This window comes from Rutilus rutilus (assembly GCF_951802725.1).
Source record: "Rutilus rutilus genome assembly, chromosome: 10".
NCBI classification, from domain to species: domain Eukaryota; kingdom Metazoa; phylum Chordata; class Actinopteri; order Cypriniformes; family Leuciscidae; genus Rutilus; species Rutilus rutilus.
Window position 1 is genome coordinate 17,717,203 of NC_140215.1, and position 20,711 is coordinate 17,737,913.

General features: G+C 39.9%; 1 protein-coding gene across 1 annotated transcript; it reads right to left on the reverse strand.

Annotated features, from left to right (window-relative positions):
- Positions 1-568: 568 nt before the first annotated feature.
- On the reverse strand, positions 569-17,977 carry efnb2a (ephrin-B2a). Its single transcript, XM_084420627.1, has 5 exons — positions 17,121-17,977; positions 10,733-11,016; positions 5,147-5,239; positions 4,598-4,705; positions 569-3,422 (listed from the first exon to the last, which is right to left on the reverse strand). The coding sequence occupies exons 1-5, from the start codon at positions 17,231-17,233 to the stop codon at positions 3,019-3,021; spliced, it is 1,002 nt and encodes a 333-aa protein (XP_084276753.1). The 5' UTR covers positions 17,234-17,977; the 3' UTR covers positions 569-3,018.
- Positions 17,978-20,711: the final 2,734 nt, after the last annotated feature.

Consider the following 20,711-nt stretch of genomic DNA (forward strand, 5'->3'; position numbering starts at 1 on the left):
GTAACTTTTTTTTATTTGCTAGAAATGTGAGAATAAGGCTATTGTAACAACCGGGGATCCATATACAATACAAACAATAACGTATTTACAGCCTCTTACCTAACAGATGTACGGTGCAAAGACTAGAGTCTTGTGAACTCAGGGTGACCATACAAGCAAGGCATTTTACAGTGGGCCGAAGACACTTCTCCCAGCGTTTCACAAACCTTCCGTCGACATCGGTGCAACATCTTACGCTACTAGTTATGTCCTACCACTCCTAAAATGTTACAGGAACGTTTGCAACCAGCTTGCCGGGACAGTGTCTTCGGATTCAAAGAAACTAAGGAGATTGTCATATTTAGCCCATATGGGACAGCAACCGAACAGCAACATGTTTGTAGTTTTTGTAGTATGTTTGTCTTCTTTAGTTTAAAACAACTGCTCAGTCTTCAATATGTATGTGTGTGTGTGTGTGTGTGTGTGTGTGTGTAAGTGTTCATGTTTCACAGTTTACCTCGAACCTACAGCACAAAGTAAAAAAAAAACAAGTAATAGTAATAATAATAATAACACACCGGGGTTGTAGTGTTTTCTGATGCTGTATTGTTTCATTTAATTTTCAGTGGTTAAGAACACTTTCCATAGGTGAACGTATATCATCTTTTTTTCTCAATTGTTATAAAAATAAATAAAAATTGCATATTTGCAGATTTCGTGGCCTCTTACAGAGGCACAAAGCTCCGATCACACAAGGCTTGGCTTCTCGGTGAGATTCAAGAACCTCCATGAACAAGTGAAAACAAAATGGATGAACAGTTAATGTGCGACTGTGGACATTTTCAAATCTCAAAGTCCACCTTTGGTGAATTACTTCAATTTCAATGTAAGAAACAAATGAGGATAACTGCGGCATTGCTCACAAATGACAACACACACGCGAGGAGTTCTGAAATCCACTGGGAGCTGCGGGTTATGGGATACGCTGGCCTCTGCTCGGTGACTTCCTCTCTAAAACGCACGCTAAATCCACTTGTGACCTCCATCGATTATAATGTGTCTTTTCCCCTCCAGAAACCTCCCACAATTTGAGCCTGAAAGATCCCATTTCATGCAATTTACTACATTTAGCCTGTGCTCGTTCTCATCTGGTATGCTTGCTAACCCACGTCTCCTGCTTTCCTTCCAGATTAAGGGGCCTAATTTCAACCCAGAGCACATCTGAGCTTCATCAACTGAGACAGGCAGGCCGGAGAAGTTGGTTCAGTCAGGACTCTGTCAGACGTGCCCTTCCTTTGGTCCGTTTCTGGCCCTTCTCTCTCATTCCTTTCGGCTATTTTAAAATCCAACATGCTGTTTTCCCTGAGGGCTCCTTCCAACGCCGCCCCTACCCTGGCCATGAGCGCATGTGCTTTTTGTGCGGGTATGTGTGTGTGTTTGTGGTGAAAAGGCAGCTATTCGTGTATGGATCGATGGAAAAACTACACAATTGAGATGGAGAAATATCTGTTAACGAAAAGGATAACTCGAAGCTTGCATAATGTACAGATTCGCCATAAATTATTCAGTTTCTTGCCGTTTCAAGCCGACCTGTCTGTATGCTATCATAAATAAGTTCTATGTGAACTTTTTCCAACCGTTTTCATCTACAGCTAAACAAATCCATAAAGAAAGGCTAATTAAATCTTTTGTTTCATTTAAAACTAAATAATTATGATGCAATTTGATGTCCCTGTGCTTTTGAGCAAAAAAGTAGAGCAGCAGTTCCACATTTTCCACAGCCTGCACTGGCCACTAGTGAGCGAGAGTGTTTGTGATGGCAGAAATACTAGAAAAACAGGAACATTTGCAGCCACATGCCTGGGGAAGGCGGCCATTTTGTGTCAAAAATGACAGATTTTGCCAATAAGCCTTGAGTGATTCGCTCCCTGCGATCTCTCTGTTTTAATGTGTTTGTACTGCATGTGGGTAAGGTGATGAGGCTTTCAAAGTGCTGCTAAAGTGTTCATGTGGGTCCTCCACCTTCCCAGCAGGCAACAGGACAGTCAGCAACTGTACCAAATCAAATATTGACGTTCACTCATTCCTTCCCTCTCTATCTCTCTCTCTCGTTCATCCAGCCCAGGCAGCGGACGTTTACAAAATGAAATGTGTATGTGTCTTCCACGCTACTAAACGGCACATAAACCAGCACAAAAGGATCTCTATGACGATACCAATTAGTCTTCTACCAAATGAATCTGCAAGTGGACTTCACTGGGAATGACAGAAAGAAATGCAAGTACGATGCATGACCATACAAAAGACTTCAAGTAAACATTGCGAGTCATTTTGTAGAGGTGAGTAAATGAGGAGAGCTAACGTAAATGAAAACAGTACGAGTGAACGTGCAAAAACAGATGGTGTCCATTCAAATGTCCAACAGTACGCTCCGGAGAGCTTCCTGCTTCCTCGTTAAATCCACTTTTGTAGCTGTGACCAATGGGCTGCATTCACTTCCTGTTTTGTGACGGATCAGCCAATCGGCCAAGCTAAACAAACAGCTCAAGTTCTTATTTCTTGCTGTGTGATACTGACATGTCACTTCTCTTCTCCATCTCCATGTGTTGTGTCTTTAAGGGAGATGATGTAGTAGACAAAAGAGAAGAATCATTTTCCTGACCTCTCTTTTCACGCCCACCCCCTCAACCCCCCTCTCCCAGCTCGTCTGATTCACACACGCTCCCTCGTACACACACTATATATCCAAAATAGTGCATATCAATCCCCCGAAAGGGTGTTCGTTTTCCATTTTGTCATTTTCGATTTGTTTGTTTCATTCTTGCAGGTGCAAGAGCAGCGAATCAGGAGCGTCACTCCACCATCAGCAACATCTATACTGAGAGTAATAATCAGGATTATTGTAAAATAAACAAGAAACACAAAAAATAAGAGGGGGCAGGACGAGGGTGAGCTTGGGCATCGATGCTGCCTACATGGGGTTCATCGAGGGGCATGTGAGGGGTTAGAGTTAAACGTCCAAAAGAAGCGCGTCCGGTTTCACACTTTATAATAGATATTCGCTGGGCTCTGTGGCGGCATTTCCTGTACGATGTAAACTGGGTGCCCGTAATCGCCGCTGACTTTCTCGTAATGTGGGCAGAAGACGCTGTCAGCAGTCCGCAGTGGGATGATGATGTCGCTTGGCTCCGAGCCGTTGTTGTTGCCGCTGCCACCGCCCCTCTTGGGCGTGGCTAGCGTGCTGAGCGACAGCGTGGTTGCATGCTGGGGTGAGTGTTTGCGATGGCGTCGTCGATACTTCAGCAGGAGGAAAACCAGCATGATAATTATGATGATGACGATGACGCTGGCTGAAGCAATGCAGGCGAACAGGGCGACCTCTGAGCCGATGACTGATGACGATTTATTTCCATCTCCCTTGTCTTCTCCATGATGAGATGCATCTAAGAGGGAAAATAACAATGTAAACTTAGCAAAAAAGCAATGAGCAACTAGTATTAAGGGTCGTTAATGGTCGTCACCAAGGACGATAACAATACATTTTTAATAATCATTCTAATTCTGAGACAAGGGAAGTCCTATAATGATAACATCAAAGAAGAACGATTTTTTTCCAGCACATTGATAGCCAGATCAGAATCCACCCGACTTTAAAAAGCTTGAGCTTTTAAAGTGGCAGGCGACATAACTGCAGCACACGCTTATAATAAACAGAATGTTATGTCGGTTGGTGTGGACGCAAATATAGTTATCTTTATAGTTATTTGAATAATTATCGTTCTTGGTGTGAATGGGACTTTAGACAAGAGAGGAAGTGGCACACTCATTAGCAATTAAAAAGATGCCTTGACACAAAATAAAATGTCTTTTATGTATGGTGAAATAAATTAACATGTATTTATTTTTTAGATGCTTTAATCCAAAGCAACTTCCAAAGGAGCGAAAACACAAGCGATTGATCATTAAAGAGCCGACGGTATTAGCAGTGCCGTGAAAACAAATTTTGAGAAGAAACCAGAGTACAAAGCTTGAGTAGAAGCGTGAGTGCAGTATAGAAAAGAAAGATCATTTTTATTAAGAACTGCCTTTATCTAAATAGCTTAAATGAATTAGTTATGTAATTGTGTAAGTCGTCAGTTTTCTGAAAGACATTTTGAACTCTCTAAAATGCATATTAAGGACAGATAACATTTCAGAAACACTCTGTGTTCATGGGAAGCAGTGGACAGAGTGACCTCGCACGGCTTTGGTCTCCAGTGAGTTTGTCTGGGGCGGCCTGAGGCTGGCTGAACAGATGAGCTGCTAACACTCAGGTACAATAATCCACTTGTAAAACAGCCTAAGACACTCCACTCAGATGACTTTGATGTCCATATGCTTCTAAGTGGAGGGAAAGAAGCTGAATTCTACAAATGAATGTGTTCCAGAACGTCCATCTTGTTCTGTCACATTAACGATTTGCTTGTCAGAAGGATTTTATGAGAACGAATCAGTGTGCATGCCGTTGTGACAGAGGGCTGGCACTTGCTCAGCAAAAAAGGGATGAAAAAGCAGAAAGAATGATGAATAAGTGAGCATCCCCTTACAGGTGTCTGAGGTGATAAAGTGTGTGACGTACCTTGCTTGTCAAGTACTTCATTCGATTTGGTGTCCTTGCCCCCTGTGTCGGGGTGTTTGGGAGGGTAACTGGTGGGGTATTCTTTGGGGGAAATGGGATCGGAGGGGTCTGCAAAACATAGATAAGAAACACATTCATCACTCTGATATATGTATGCATTTTCATGTGGAGACCTATTACTTTCACACTGCTCAACGTAATAAAAGTGTGCATGTGTGACTGATAGCGGCCATGAGAGTGAGTGTGTGTGTGTGTGTGTGTGTGTCATTAAAAAACAAGCAGCCAAGATGAATCTAGTTAACTTCAGCATGTGTCTGTATTTTTGTGAGAAGGCGAGAAATTCAGTTGCTTGTGTTGTTGGGTGTGGCCTATGGCAATTACTATGGATGTCACTGGTGAGGTTATTTATGAATTCATTACACTGTCATTAATTACAGTGCAAGGTCTGCAGCAGGTTAGAAGGGCTTTGCTATTGTTTTACACCCTCGTGCCCACAGTTAAACAGTTATTAGACACCCACATACACACGGCAATGGAAAGATTACTCACTTTGTCCAACCTTCATGATGATTTTCATCGACTTGGTTTTACACACCCCACCTTCCTGATTATCCAGCCCTTCCATCGTTCCATTAGATGTAGCTGAGAGATGACGACAAAAACAGCTTTAGCAACATACTATCAACATGCGTTGCTAAGTTGCAAATACATTGAGATTGATCAAAGATGGTACAAGCTATCTACATGATGTAACTGCAACATTAACATTACTAATGAATATTCATGCAGCTTTATAAAACAGTCAAGTCTCCGCGCAGAACCTTCATAAATCATGAATCTAAACTTTTAGCAGCCCTAACTGTGCCATTTTTGAATTAGATGTTTAAGTACAGGGCAAAATTGTGTTTGTTTTGATGGTGAGAGATGAAATGGTCAGGGCCCCCGCTGAAAGTGCGGCATTGCTCTTTAACAATTCAATAGGAAATAAGAAGGATTAAAGGAATAATAAAAAGCTGATTTTGTTCACCAGCGAGGCAAAGGCCTCTAGCACCAGGAGCGGTTGTTAATAATTTAGCGAATAAGGCATGGAGAGAGTGCTATTAATGAATGTGAGGTTTGGAGTGTGTTTAAGACCGCGTAACGCTTCAGCCACAGCAGATGTTTGTCAAGAAACAAGTGAGTGAGAACAAAATAGATTAAATAATAATAAAACAAAAACAGTCCTCCATTTTTTTAAGCAGATGTTGGACTGGCCTTAAAAACAAAGTGATGAAAACTAGTTTTCTACATGCAATTTGATGTACTACATGCAACAAATTTTATTTCACGATTAAAATAAGCAGAATTGAAATAAAGAGCAGTATTCTGGCCACTGGTCCCACGTGTCCCATGTGGGCTTTTAACCGAACAATGCAGCTATGCCATGTGCGTGTGTGTGTGTTGTGTGTGTGTCCGCGCCCAGCAGGCTTGCGGTCTATTGGGTCAGTAACACAGAGCTAACGAGCTGCCAAGGGCTTAATGTCTGGTCAGCGTCCAGAACAATGTGGCCTGCATTCAGAGAAAAAGAGAGAGGGTGCGACAGGGGAGGGCGGTGATGTTGGAGTCTATGAGGCGCCTGTCCCCCCATCATCACTTTTTCCCCCCAATACTGCCACTTTGATGAAGCGTATGGAGTGCAAGTGAGTTTATATGTGCGCCATGTGACAGATCTTTCTGTTCTCTGATTCTACTTCTTCTTTGTCTGTTTGTAAGGACTGCAGCATGACACCATCTCTCTCTGTTAGTTCTTTGACCTATGGCTTTTTAGTGTTGAGAAGAACACAAGCTCATTACATGTAAAGCTCCTTAAAAGCTTGCGTTCCTTTCAGTGTGTTCATTTCATAAATCTGGCAAATGAGCCTACACACACACACACACACACACACACACGCGCGTGCGCAAACACATCACTAAACAATAATCACATGATGATCTCACATTCCAGGTCAACAGTATATTCACCGTCACATGTCATTTAGTTTTAGTTTCAGTGACTGTTTGAAAAGTTTGAAAACTGTCTTCATAGGTGAGTTTTAACCAAAAGAGGCCACTCACACAGGCGCATATTGTCCTATGAAGCTCTCATAAAAAAACCCGTCTAATTTCAGTTTAACTTAAACTAGGAAAACAGGTTTAATAAATAGCTTAATAATTAATTAAAAAAAAAAAGACTGAAAAAATTAGAGCAGTCTAAAAACAATAGAGGTCAATGAAAAGTGTTTGATGACAAAAACCTCTTTCTGAGGGCATCCTCAGTTAAAAAAAAAAAAAAAACATTCATCAATAAAATCTGTTAATAAATTAATTGTATTCTAAAGCTGAAATGGTTTTATTTTAGCAGTAGGATTTGGGTTTGGGTTCGTCTGCAGTATATAGTCTTATATAAATCCAACAGCAGAACTTTAGTTTAGGGTCCAATTCTCACTATGAACTAGTCTAGTTGCTTATTATCATGCATATTACTAGGATATTGGCTGTTTATGGGCTGTTAAGCACATATTAATGCATTATTCTGCATGACCATATTCTACATCCCTTAATCCTACCCAATACCTAAATGTAACAACTACCTTACTAACTAATAATAAGCAGGAATTAGTCGTTTATTGAGGCAAAAGCCGTAGTTAATGGTTAGTTCATAGTGCGACTTGGACTCTAAACTAAAGTGTGACCAAAACGACTTAGTGGAGACTAGGTTATGTCTCCAACTAGATAAATGTGTCTGTGTGCTGAAGGTAGACACAAAAAAAAACCCGATACTGACACTCAAACCTGCTTGGTGAAACCCTATCAAGCTCAAACAGGCTGTGAGGTATGTAAAGTCCTGCCATGACAAAAGGGCAACCAGTGGGACAGGACCAGAAACGGACACTGTGCAATAGGCATTAAATGCGTAGTATCAAACATATAATTATTTTAATTTAAACATCCATTTTTTTATTTTTTTTTATTTTGTGTAATGCTTTAGCAATACAGCTACTCAAATCTGATTGTGATTTGTGATGAGCTGAAGCTGTTGTAGCGGAGTTTGACCTGATCAACATGGCGTCAGGGTCACAGAATGGTGAACAGCACTCAGGCCAGTAATGAGAGCTGACACACAACAATACACACACACAAACATTGCACATCTACTCTAATAAGATGTGGCATGGCACCTCGAAAAGCCCTCACTGCCTTTGAACAAAGCCAAACAACCTGTCTCCCGCTTTGTGTCTCACTCTCTCAAAGTCAATAATGCTTTATTGGTATGATTGTTAACGTTTATAATATTGCCAAAGCATATAAAGTACAGAAATGACAACAATGAAGTACATAAGAATAAAACATGAAACAAAAAGGGGAAAATGTAGGTTAAAAATAGAATACAATGGAAAATAATTTGAACTCAATATATTATTTAATATTATAAATCACTTAGCACCCATCAGTAATAAATGCTCATCATCGGTGGTGTCTCCCTCAGGCAATGTTACATAACTAGCTGCTAAGGGGCATCGTTCAGTATGGGGAAGTCTGGAAACAAATTCAGAGAAGGTGGAATTCTTTCTCTCTGTTTCTGGCCCTTACTCAAACTCAAATACCTGCCGTGCCGAGAGTTTCTGCCAATCGCAGGACACATTCAACTTTCTTACTGTTGTATTAGATTGGCACAATAGATGGATTTCAAGAATAACCACTCACAGACTCTGTCCTATAATTGAAACGGATGAAACGGTAATTAAAACTGCAGACGAAACCTCCATCGCAAATTGCAAGCAGATTTTTTTGGTTACTAATGAACTATTATTCTATTATTTAGGGACAAAATTACTGAGTGCACCTTTATGATTTATATAGATGTAATTTGTCTCTGCATTCAGTTATCACATATTTCTGCAGATCTTTTTTTTTTTTATGAAACATTCCTGCTCTCTCTCTCTCGCCATATTTAGATCACGTATCTCTCTTCTTGCTCCCAGCTCGAGGGCAATCTGTCAGACCAGATCACATCAAGCTCATGTTCACACACTCACACACAATCATATCAGAGTCATCAGCATCAGGCTGCATATGAACAATAGAAGAGCCATTTTAAAGTTTGGTCAGCACACACAAGCACACACCAGGGCTCAACAATAAAGCAATGTGACCTGGGGTCAGTGTGGGGTGAGTTTTATGCCAGCTGACCGACTGCACGTTTTTAATCATGTACATATTTTGAACCAGCAAAAGTGTGTTTATATACACATCAGTCAAGATGTAGAAGAATGTTTGGTTACACTTTACAATAAGGTCCCATTTATAAACATTAGTTAATTTATTAACTAGCATAAACTAACAATGAGCAATACATTTGTTACGGTATTTATTCATCTTTGTTAATGTTACTTAGGTTACACTTTATTTTACGGTGTCTTTGTTACACTGTAATTATACATTTAAGTACTGAGTTATATTAAGTAACTACATATACTATAGTGTTAGGATTAAGGTTTGGTTTAGGGTTAGTTGCATGTGATTATGCATAATTTATAGTTATTACTACAGTAACTACATGTAACGTAACAATGACACTGTAAAATAAAGTGTTACAGTTAGTTAATAAAAATACAGTCATTCATTATTAGTTCATGTTAATTCACACTGCATTAACTAATGTTAACAAATACAAATTTGATTTTAATAACGTATTAGTAAATGTTGAAATTAACTTTAACTAAGATCAATAAATGCTGTAGAAGTATTGTTCATTCTTAGTTCATGATAACTAAATTAGTTAACTAATGTTAACTAATGAAACCTTATTTTAAAGTGTACAGATTATTTTTTTTAAGTCTCTTAATCTCACCAAGGCTGCATTTATTTGATAAAAAAAAAAATGCAGTAAAAATAGTTACAATGATATATTACAATGATGAAAAATATCAATATTAATGATTAATATTAATATTTTAATACCAATGCACACACACACACACACACACACACACACACACACACACACACACACACACACACACACACACACACACACACAGAGAGAGAGAGACAGACAGATGTTTGGCTTGCTGAACACATTTATAAGGGGCTGAAATCATCTGATTGGTTTCTGAGCAGATCCAATTGATAAAGACAGAGTGATTAAACTGAGCTATTAGGATTAAACTTTTTAATTAATGACTTATCGAATAAACCCCCCAATCACACACAGCAGCCATACGTCTCTGCGCTTCACAACACACACACACACACACACACACACACACACACACACACACACACACACACACACACACACACACACACACACACACACACACACACACACACACACACACACACACACCAGCTGTACACCAGGGCAATTATCATCTACAATGCAGCAACATTAACTCGATTCTCTTTCTCCACCTCCTTTTTCTCCTTTTCACTTTTCTCTCCACAAATTAGAGTCGCTTAAGAGAAACTGAGAGAAAACAAAATAAAGGAGGAGCAAATTTTCCCAGAACTGCAAAATTGGATTTTCTCCTTATGCTGGAAGTGAACTCTCATTGTGAGAGAGAGTGAGAGAGAGAGCGGCTCAGGTCTGGGCAATGTGTTTGACGCTGTGTATCAAAGCGGTCTCTGTTTGTGTGTGTGTGTGCGCCTTATTCCATTTGCTAGATCCCTGTGCTCCTCTTCCACCTCACCCGCTGTTTATACAGCTTGCTTTGAGCCTGAAGTTTGTGTGTTGTGGCCAGGTGAGCAGTTATTGTTCTCGCAAATGTGAAAATTCAACCCACATGCAAAACGATATAAGGCAAATAGGAGAAGTCATTTGTATTTGTGGATGTACGCATTCATGGTAAAATGCCACTAACAAACAGAAACTTGGCATCTCTGTAGCTCTGGAACTAACAACCATGTAAACAAATACTAGCAAATGTGATATAAACATGTAATTATTTGCACCACGACTCACTAAAACATAACTAATGTAGTTCACGTCGCAATGTCAACATTTCCCGACATTTTCCTAAAAACCACATAAACAAATCCAAGCAAATGTAACTGGCCAGAATGGTGCGGCAACGGTGGTGTACAGAATACAGATATAACCGCCATCATACTCACAGATAATGTAGTAGTCTTTCCCCCTGAAGAACTCCAGGCCCCAAAGGTTTGGACTGAACTCCTGGAATTTGAGGGTGAATTTAACGTCCTGGTCCGGTTTGACGCAGTTGAGAAGAGGCGTGTCTGCCTTTGTGACCTGACAGGACTTTAGCTGTTCCAGAGGAACCATATAGAGTTTATAATACTCCACTCCTTCCATTGAACCACCCTCCACGCGTGGACAAACTATGTCCATCTTATCCCCGATCTGCGGATACAGCACCAGACCCTGTCCTGGCACGAACCTTTGAGAAAAAGAGACACAGAAAGAGAGAGAGAGAGTGAGACACACCACAGATGATAAATAATATTCACACTGTTCTCGGGATCAAAAATACGCTGGATCATGAAGCATGGTGTTGATCAATAATTAAAAGAAGGGTGATCAATTATTTAGCAGTGACTATAAAGGATAAAACAGGTTCTGAAAAACTTGCTGGATCATAAAAACGTAGGAGACTGAGACGATCTTAAACTGCATGCTTGAGTGTTTTGAAGTTCCTTTATGAGAAATCGGAAAAGAAAATGGAGCAGCTAGAAAGAGACAAAGGTGTTGACTCATGGCTCACACTTAAGAATAAAGGTAAATAGTCTCTCTGATGCCAAGTGCTCAAACAGCAGCGCTGTGAAAAGAAAATGATGTCATGAGAAATAAGGAGGAAAAAGTGCAGCAGCTCGCATCAGGCGACGCTCCCAGCCATCCGCCTCAAGGGACTAAAGCAGGAGTAGATGGGAAAACTGTGTGCGTGTGTTTGACGTGCAACGGGGTAGCTGTCAGGACTATCTGTACGACAGATCTAGCCACGCAAATCCTCTGGAGCCGAACACTGGATTGCTATCTCGCTCATGTCTTATCTCTACGCTAGCTTATTTAAAAAGCCAAGAACAGTTTGCTTGCATATGTTCGTGGCGTGTTTGAATATTTGCCTTGGGATCGTTCAAAAGAATAGGGCGAGACTCATAAATTCCCCAAGTAAAACATGTTCACACCTCAAAAGTTTACACACACACACACACACACACACACACACACACACACACACACACACACACACACACCAATAAAAACACAAATCTGCACTGTTTTCCCAAAAGGAAATAGCTTGAAACATTTTCGACAGTATCTTTTTCCACTCTTTTCACAGTGAATGCAATAGGAGAACCATTCTGGGTTCAGTGAAGAATTTTTTTTTTTTTTTAGTATGAAGAACATTTTAATAATCTGAAGAACCTTTGAAGAAACAATCCATGGATGTTAATGGTTCTTTCATCGATGCCAATAAAGAACATTTAAAGAGTGACACATTCATCTATACCACATGCTAATTCTATTCACTTCTATTTTATTGCATTTAATGGGCAAACAAGCACAACTGAGCTGTGAATAGGGAGAGATATAGGCCAAATGCAGCATGCTAGATGCGATAGACATCTTGCAGCCCACAGTCATTATCCTAAACCACAGGGTATACAAGGTCACCCCGCAGCCCATACACACACATTCTGCTATTAAAAGGGTGTTTTACTTGTCTGTATTTTACAGGGGCTGCTGCTAAAACATTCTAGTTTTAGTTTTCGGGAACAGGTTGTAAAAGCGGGGGGTAGTTGAACAAATAAAGCCAGAGGTCACACTCATGTTTGTAAATGGCTTTAATCCTTGTCTAAAAGACACGCTTTAACCCCCCCAACATTAGCCTTGGTGATTCTCCCAGTGGTCATAAATATTCTGGGACATGTGAATGTGAAAAAGAAAAGGATGACAGAATAAGGGTTTGCACACGTTTAACACAGACCGCTCATTCTGTTAACAAGACTGCAGCTGCACACAGAGAAGCCATTAAGTCGGAAAAGGCGTGCGTGTGTGTAAGAGCGAACGGTCAAGACATGTGCAGTACATCTAAGGAGACATGGCCGTGCCACTCGAGGATGTTTCTACGTAATTTAATTTGTGATCCACATTTTTTCCCTCATATCTCTCTGTTTTTTTGCATCTGTTTTATCTTTTCTCTTTTTATTCTTCCCACTGACTCATTTACTCAAACTCCGATTGAAATATTCATTTTTGGCAGCATTTCTAAAAGCACTAAAAAATGAAGCCATTTAAATAAAGTTGGCCATAGACATTAAAGGAAAAGAAAATAACTTACTAACAGCGGCTAATGAGTATAAGACTTTCAGGACTCTCTCTGGCAACTTACACACAATATAAAACTGAAGCTGAGAAACAGGTGGGCTGGATGGACGGCTGAAAGGCGTTAAAGAGTAAAGGATAAGACATCTGTTTTTTTTATTTCCTTTTTTTAGGGGTCAAAATACAGATTAATTAGCTAAAACCAACACATACTGTATGTTCCTGATAAACATGTTCAATACTTTATTAAACCAATGTTTTCATAAATCTCACTTTCTTTAAATACTGCTTTTACATATGAATTGTCCATCAGCTTTTCTCTCTCTTTCTTTTCCCATGTTAATCTCTAGCTGTGTGGGCCGAGCAGTGACACAGTGACAGCAGTAGCCTAATCCTGCCCCAATAGGAACACAGCGCTTTAACCCAAAGATCTGAAACAACACAGGGCGACGGACGCATATAGGCGGAGGGAACATAAGCTGTTTGACTTTCAATCATCAGACCAATATGGAGGTTCATTGGGCATAGAAAGACGTGGATGGAAAGCGGGGGACAAAAGAAATCGACAGACATCTCGCGGTTTAATCGCTCCATCATGCTTTGCAACAGAGACCTGCGTCGGGTGAGAAGGCAAAGCAACCAGACAGGCGCCTTATTCCTTTGTCACCCTATCCCTTCATTCTTTCCTGGTTTTCTCATCCATTCAATCCGTAATCCCGAAAGACCCAGTCCGCTCTCCTCTCACATTTCAGAGCAACCTGAATGCCATTTTAATAATCAACTTTTATTCTCTTTGTTGCATTACTAGACGTCGCACTTTTCCCTCATTCCCTTTCCTTTTTCTCTTCTCTCTCTCCCAGCAGCGAAACAATCCTACCCATCCGCTAATATGATGACGACACATTTGGAAAATGATTAACTCAGCATCTAAATCATAACAGCCTTTCGCCAGCAGTCTATCATTAAGTTCTTGCACCCCTAAACGCAGAAGCGGGGGAGGGGTAGTTATTATTCATTGCCCAGTCGCCCCTCGTTCATTCATGCTGTATCTGCATGTGTATGAAGCCATGGATGTGCCCCCGTCAGAACCCTGCTAAGCGATGTAATCTCCTAATGAAGAGAAGGGGGAACCTCCTTTGACTGAAAACGTGTAGAGCAGACTGCTTTTGTTTCTCCACCTCCGACAAAATGGATTACCAGAAGGAACAAGAAAGAGAGGGAGAGAGGTAGAGAGGGAGAGGGGGGGGGGAGGGGGGTCTTTACATGCCTGATACATCCAAGGTAAAGGAGTGGAGGGGTAAACAGCAGTGCACACTAGATTGACACACATTTTTGCAAAGGGAGGAAAGAAAAAAACAGCTCAGTGATTAAGTATTGTGGGAGTTGGTGACGGTTGTCTTATGTACAGAAGGCCATAGGGAGTAGAGTTCGGATTTTAAAGCACACTCCTCCCATTATGCATCATTGATACTTTAGATGAAGGCATGTCCCATAGCATTGTTCGGTACTCACAAACTTAGTACCTATGGGATTTCACTCTAATCATCAGCATTTATTGAGCATTCGTGTTTCTAAAATGAAGTCGATAGAAGACGGGAGTCAGGTTCTTAGTTCATCTATTATTAAAAATGAATTCATATCATGACATACTTTATTGCCGAAAGAAAGAAAGAAAGCAGAAAGAAATAAAGAAGGAAGGAAAGAAAGAAAGAACGAACGAAAGAAAGAAAGTGTAACAAGATTCCTGCCATGCCCGACCGTTTTGCTGTTTATCTTGTCTGGTGGTAAAAATACAGCCGCCAACGCTAACAATGCTATTAGTGCCATCACCCTTTAGTCCTGCGCTACAAAGAACCATACATTGAACTATCCCAACAGACCGCCAGGAATGTGTGCAGTGAGCAATTCCATGGAACGCCAGCTTGCCTGGGAGAACGAGGCCTGCATATTTACAGTGAAATACAATAGAGAGACATGCCGTTAGTAGTCAATTCATGGTCACTCGGGGTCTACATCAATGAAGATGTCACAATAGATAACAACATGATGGTGACACTTCACATTCAGTGTCAAGTTAATATACACATTTAATGAATTGAAATCATTTTGTAATTAAAATTACAAACTATTCCATAATATAATTACATACTAAGTACGATTACTTGGTATTTCAATATGTAATCACCCATAAACGTTTGAACACAAATGTGAAATGTAATGAACAAGCTTACATAGCTCTATAACAGGAATCTAAAACACTCGCACACTTTTTACCACAGAATTGCCATGACCGTTCTTAATTAATGTTTTTATTTTTATTTTTTATATTGTACTAATCTTTGAATTAATTACATTTTACTCTACAAGAGGACATAGTGCAATCATTTGTGAAATATACATATTTTAAAACACTGCAAGTTATAAAAATGTATAGTCACTATAAAGATGTTTACGACATTTCCATCACTTATCCACATCGATTAAAAATATGGTTGAAAAATTTGTAATTTTAACTGTTAAAGTTCCCTAAAGAGTATTTTATATAAAAAAGAAAAGTCTAAAAGAAGGTCGTATAGAAGTAAAGTAAAAGTAAGTAGAGTGGGCCAATCATTCAGCAAAAATTGAATCTCTCAATGCAACACGTCATCTTCTTCATCCCCTCACGGCAGAGTTTCCTACAAATACAGCAACAAACAGTCGCCTATTCCTTCGTCATGCATCCATACCAACGTGTTTTCTCTCTCAAGATCATTTAGACAAAACAATAATTGGAACTGGCTGTATGTATGTATTATAGATAGATAGACAGATAGATAGATAGATAGACTAGATAGATAGATAGGATATGTAAGAAGATCCGAAGATCCTCTCAACAACGCAATCGCTGCTCATCCTGTGCAGAGCAAAGCCTTTTAGATCAATTACACTCTTATTAATTAACGTAGGCTACTTAAGCACACTTGCGACACCGCCAGAGGACTAAAGACAGCCGCTCTATTACTGTTTGTAATAAAGACCGTGATTATCAACACAGGGCACCTGTTATGCGGTTTATCCTTCCTGCCCCTTGCCCCATACATGCAGGGGTAAGAGAGAGGAGTCTTTTTCTATTTTAAAAAAACGGGCCGAGAGCGAAAGCTGAATTATTAAAAGAGCGTGGAGTTTCTCCAAGAAGCGCTCGAGACTCCCGCGCGCGCTCGAGACCCCTTCGGATTTCAGCGTTACTTGATGTTTCGATGTTTTAATGCATGATTCAGCGCCGATGTGCTATGCGTGTGCCCGTCTTTACATTTCCACGACTGACTTAGCAGTCATTGAGGGAAAAAAACATGCCTGTTTGAATGCGACTACTTTCACATTTCAGAAAAAAATAGGTAATTTAAGAGATGAATCAGAGCTATTTAGAAAATTGGACACGTAATTACTTTGATAGGCTTATTCATCACGCCTAAAAACTAGAATAAACCAAAGGTGGCATATTAAAGTAGCCTAAACCAGGACTAGGAAAAATCATGAAAACAATGAAAAAGGAACATTTGCATACACACACACACAAAAAAACCCTGCTTGGATGCCTGATTTTCTATCATACATAGGATTATGATGGTGAGAATTACACACACATTTTCTGAGGTAAGTTAACGTTAAAGGACTTTGGGCCTACGCCGTTCAATAAAAAATATGCCTCAGTTGGAAATGTAACCAACATTTGTACCGTTTCATATTTGTCTTTATAAACATGAAATACCACTCCTACGATTTCCTTTAATTGTTTTTGTCGAAATCATTTCGTGTCATGAAATAATTCACATCTCTGTGGGTAAAAATCCTCTCAGAGTGATGACCTGAGGTCCTGTGGGGCCATTCAAATATATATAACGTTATATATTTCTTCCTTTCTCCCTCAAATTTACAAGTTAGCACCAGGAACTATTAATTACTGTGAAACAAGACTTTTTTTTCTTATATTAATGTACTAAACCCCTGTGAGTGGAAACAACAACGCGTCACTCCCCTCTGCTCGATGATCCACATCACCTGCTATTAATTTTCATTTTTCAGTAATGGATGAACGCGTTAACACCGTACGGTGGCATTTATCCTCCTTTAAGTGTATTTTTTTCTTTTACCGACATCACCCACTTTCAGTGTGTTACTCTAAGGCAGTGTGAGAGGGTTATATGTGACTGACGGAGCTCTACCGCCTCGCGCACTTACTTGGTATTCGTGGTGTTCCAGTATATGGAGTCCAGGATGAGCGCGCGGGACAGGTTCACCTTGCACGCGATGAATAAAACTCCAAAGTAATATCTCCACAGAGAGTCGCCCATGGTCCGTTACGACCGTTACGGTCAAATTCCGTTTCCGCGGGAATTTCTAATTCGAAAAAAGAAAGAAAGCGTCTTGTGGAGTGCTGCTTGTGACAATCCAAACTCAATTTCCCCGCTCCAGGAGAAAAGTTAAAAAAGAAAAATGCAGAATTTGAGCCCGGTTAGAAGTGAACCATCCCGTTGGGAAGAGCTACTCCTCTATTAGTCCTGCTCGAGATGAGACAGAGCAGCACCGTGGACAGTGGACAGTTTCTCATTCGGTGAAAAATACGACTGAGTGGAGCACTCTCCGATCAAACGGCCGTGGGGAGCACGTACATTCCTCACAGGAAGGCGACCCGTGTCGTCGCCGCCGTAGTGCTGGATGTCCGTGGAGACATGGAAGTTAATCCCCCCGGAGTGTGGATAACAAGCCAAGCAGGTACCAATTCCAAATACGAGGTATTCCGTTCAGGCAAACGAGGGGAAAAACCACCGGAGTTCCCAAATGATTAAGGCAAGAATGAAATAATTGTAGCCTGTTTGATGAAGCAAAAAATAATAAGAAGAATGACTAATGGTTGAAAATAAAAATAAAATAAAATGAAAGGATGAAGTCAAATGAAAGTTCTCATGGGTCGCCGTGGAACCCGCACAGTAGCAGAGAACAGCTGCGGCTCGAACCCTGCAGGTCCGGATTGAAATGCTGTGCGCGTGAATTGCGGGACTGCTCCGTTCTCTGCGCGATTCTGTACTGCAAGTAACAGCTAGCGTCTACAACACGGAATATTTGTCAGAGCGAGTTTTTCGCGGACTCCTCCCACCTAGTCTCCCATTGGTCGAGGAAAGAAGCCTGTCAATCAAGCGGTTGCCCGGCGACTGGTCGAGCAATGAGAGAATATATCGGACTTCAGGTCGCCAACCCAGATTTGAAGGGATTAATGACATTTCTGCATTTCAAAGAGAACTCGTGATAGAATGTATATAATCGCAACTGTTACAATAACGACATAAAAAAAAAACAAAAAAACAGCAAGCCGTAGCCTACTAATAACTATTAGGTAGCCTACTAATAACTTCATAATATACTACCTTCATGCTGACTAATAATTGGTACTTGGAGTAATGTTTAATCACTATTATTTCTCATTATTATACTTTATAATGTCATTATGTTTCTATTAAATATTTGATTTTATTATATGTGTTCCACGGCAATCCCACTCCCTCATGGCCAATAATTTTAAAATAAAGTCATTTATTTAGGTTGAGGTCGAGAGAAAGCTGCCTGCTGAATGCGAGAGGGATTGATTCAGCAGTCAACAGCGCCCACTAGCGGTCATGAAGAACCAACTCGGCGTTCAAGTAAGTACATTTGACTATTCTTCTTACATTTGTTTATGTATCCATTAAATGACAGGTTCATTACGACAATTTCACACTATATTTGTATTTTAAACGGGCAAAATATCAAATCATTCAATTTAATTTAGAGTAGCCTATATGATGATATACACAGCCTACATTACTCTTAAATAGTAAATTTATCTGTATAGTTCATTTGTCAGATGCAGTTGTCAAATGCTGTACCGTGTTTTCGCAAACGGAACAATTTAAAGAAAATAATTTAAATAAAAATAATAAACTATTATAAGTAGGCTATAAACAGTAGTAATAAAGTAATAAACCTGTTTTCAAACTGTATTATAAACTAACTATATATTATATTACATTAATTATTATATTATATTAGCCTATATTATATTATTCAGACTGTTTTAACTATACTAAGTTAATAAACCGGCCATGTCTGGTATTTAGGAAGCACGCCTTAAAGATAAATTAGGACGCAAGTGTAAAGAAAGCCGGTGTGAAAAGCATTCACACTTTCCAAAGTCTGTAATTGAATCAGCATTTACTGTTATCGGTGTGTATTTCTTCCCTGGTTTAAGAGACCATCAAACGAGCAGATTCCACATCGAAGCGATAATTAACACACTACACATGCTGAATACACAGACTAAATGATTGCTGTGCATTAATAAAGCGCTGTATTAACGTGTTCCATCAAAGCAACGCCAATTGCCTGTTTATGACATCTATTTGTCCAGGCATCTAATGTAGGCCAGATTAGCCTACACTTCTTGTGCTACATAAAGACCTATTTTGTCAATATAAGCACTAACTTGGAAGAGCAAAATTAAATAGACAATCTTAAAACTGTGTTTCAAGCACCACTTACAAAGATCTCCAAGCGTCCAAGGGCAATACATTATTTACTTTGTGCAATGGTAGTCTGTTTCAGAGAATGCTCCCACACTACCAAACAAAAGCAAACAATAAGACGAGCTAACACAATTCCAGAAGAAGGTTTCCCGACGGGAAAACACGGAAACGACGATTTCCTGAGCTATCTTAAAAATAACCAACAGATGAGCTAAGTATCTTGGTAAAGAAGTAAACGTGCAATTTCTAGCATATGTTCTTTTCTTGAATTCTCTACCAGAACAAACACCGTTAGTTAATTTTAACAACTTTTACCATTACATTTATATTAATCGTAGGCTATTGCACGTGCATAGCTGATAAACAATTTGATGGAAACATTTCTAATAAAGACAATTGGTTTATAACTATGTAGGCTATAACTTGTTTTGTTTTATAACTTGAAATAGTTTTCCTGACATTTAAATATTTAAACTAATTTTCATTATCAATTTAAACATCTCAACCTAAACGTTCCCAAAGTGTCTTGACACTCCGTAAATTAAAAACAAACAACGCTTCACACCTTAAAGATAACTCTGAGCAACTTCTCAGCTCTTTGAAATCACAGGGACAGATCGATGTTTATTCAGTTGCACGCGAATAATCTCACGGTCCGTGGGTCCCTCGGAGCCTAGCGTGATCAAACAAAGTATAGCTTCCCTGACGAGAACACTCAACACACACCTGCTGCTGGCCTCCTTACACACACATGCAACAGTCAAGTATGTTCATTTCTCCAGTTTGGGTCAAACTTTACGCATCGCTTCTGAATCTGAGCAGATCATAATAGCTGTTATAACTTCTGTTTTGTGGTTAACACTATTCACTATGTATAACAATAAAGGAATTGTGGAGTTCAGCGCGCGCAGGGCCGAGCAGGATATACGAGCACAGTTTCGGCGTTACATCAGTAGTTCATCAGCGCTGCATTGTTAAAGCTGACAGTGACTAATACACGCGAGACTGTATCATGCGGGCTCGTCAAAAAACCACACGTCTGTGACAGAAGAGTTTGCCAACATTCCCATTAGTCTTACACAGGCCACCTGAGAACCGTAGGCAGCGACCAGAAGTAACCTCGAGGTCTATCTGTGATAAGAGGAATCAGAAATAAACTGAAATGCAGATTGACGTTGGTTCTCACTTCTGTCTTTTACTCGTACGAAGGAAAGTTCACAACATTACACGATAAAGGGCTGGAAAAGGTGATTTTAAAAATAAATTCCTTAAG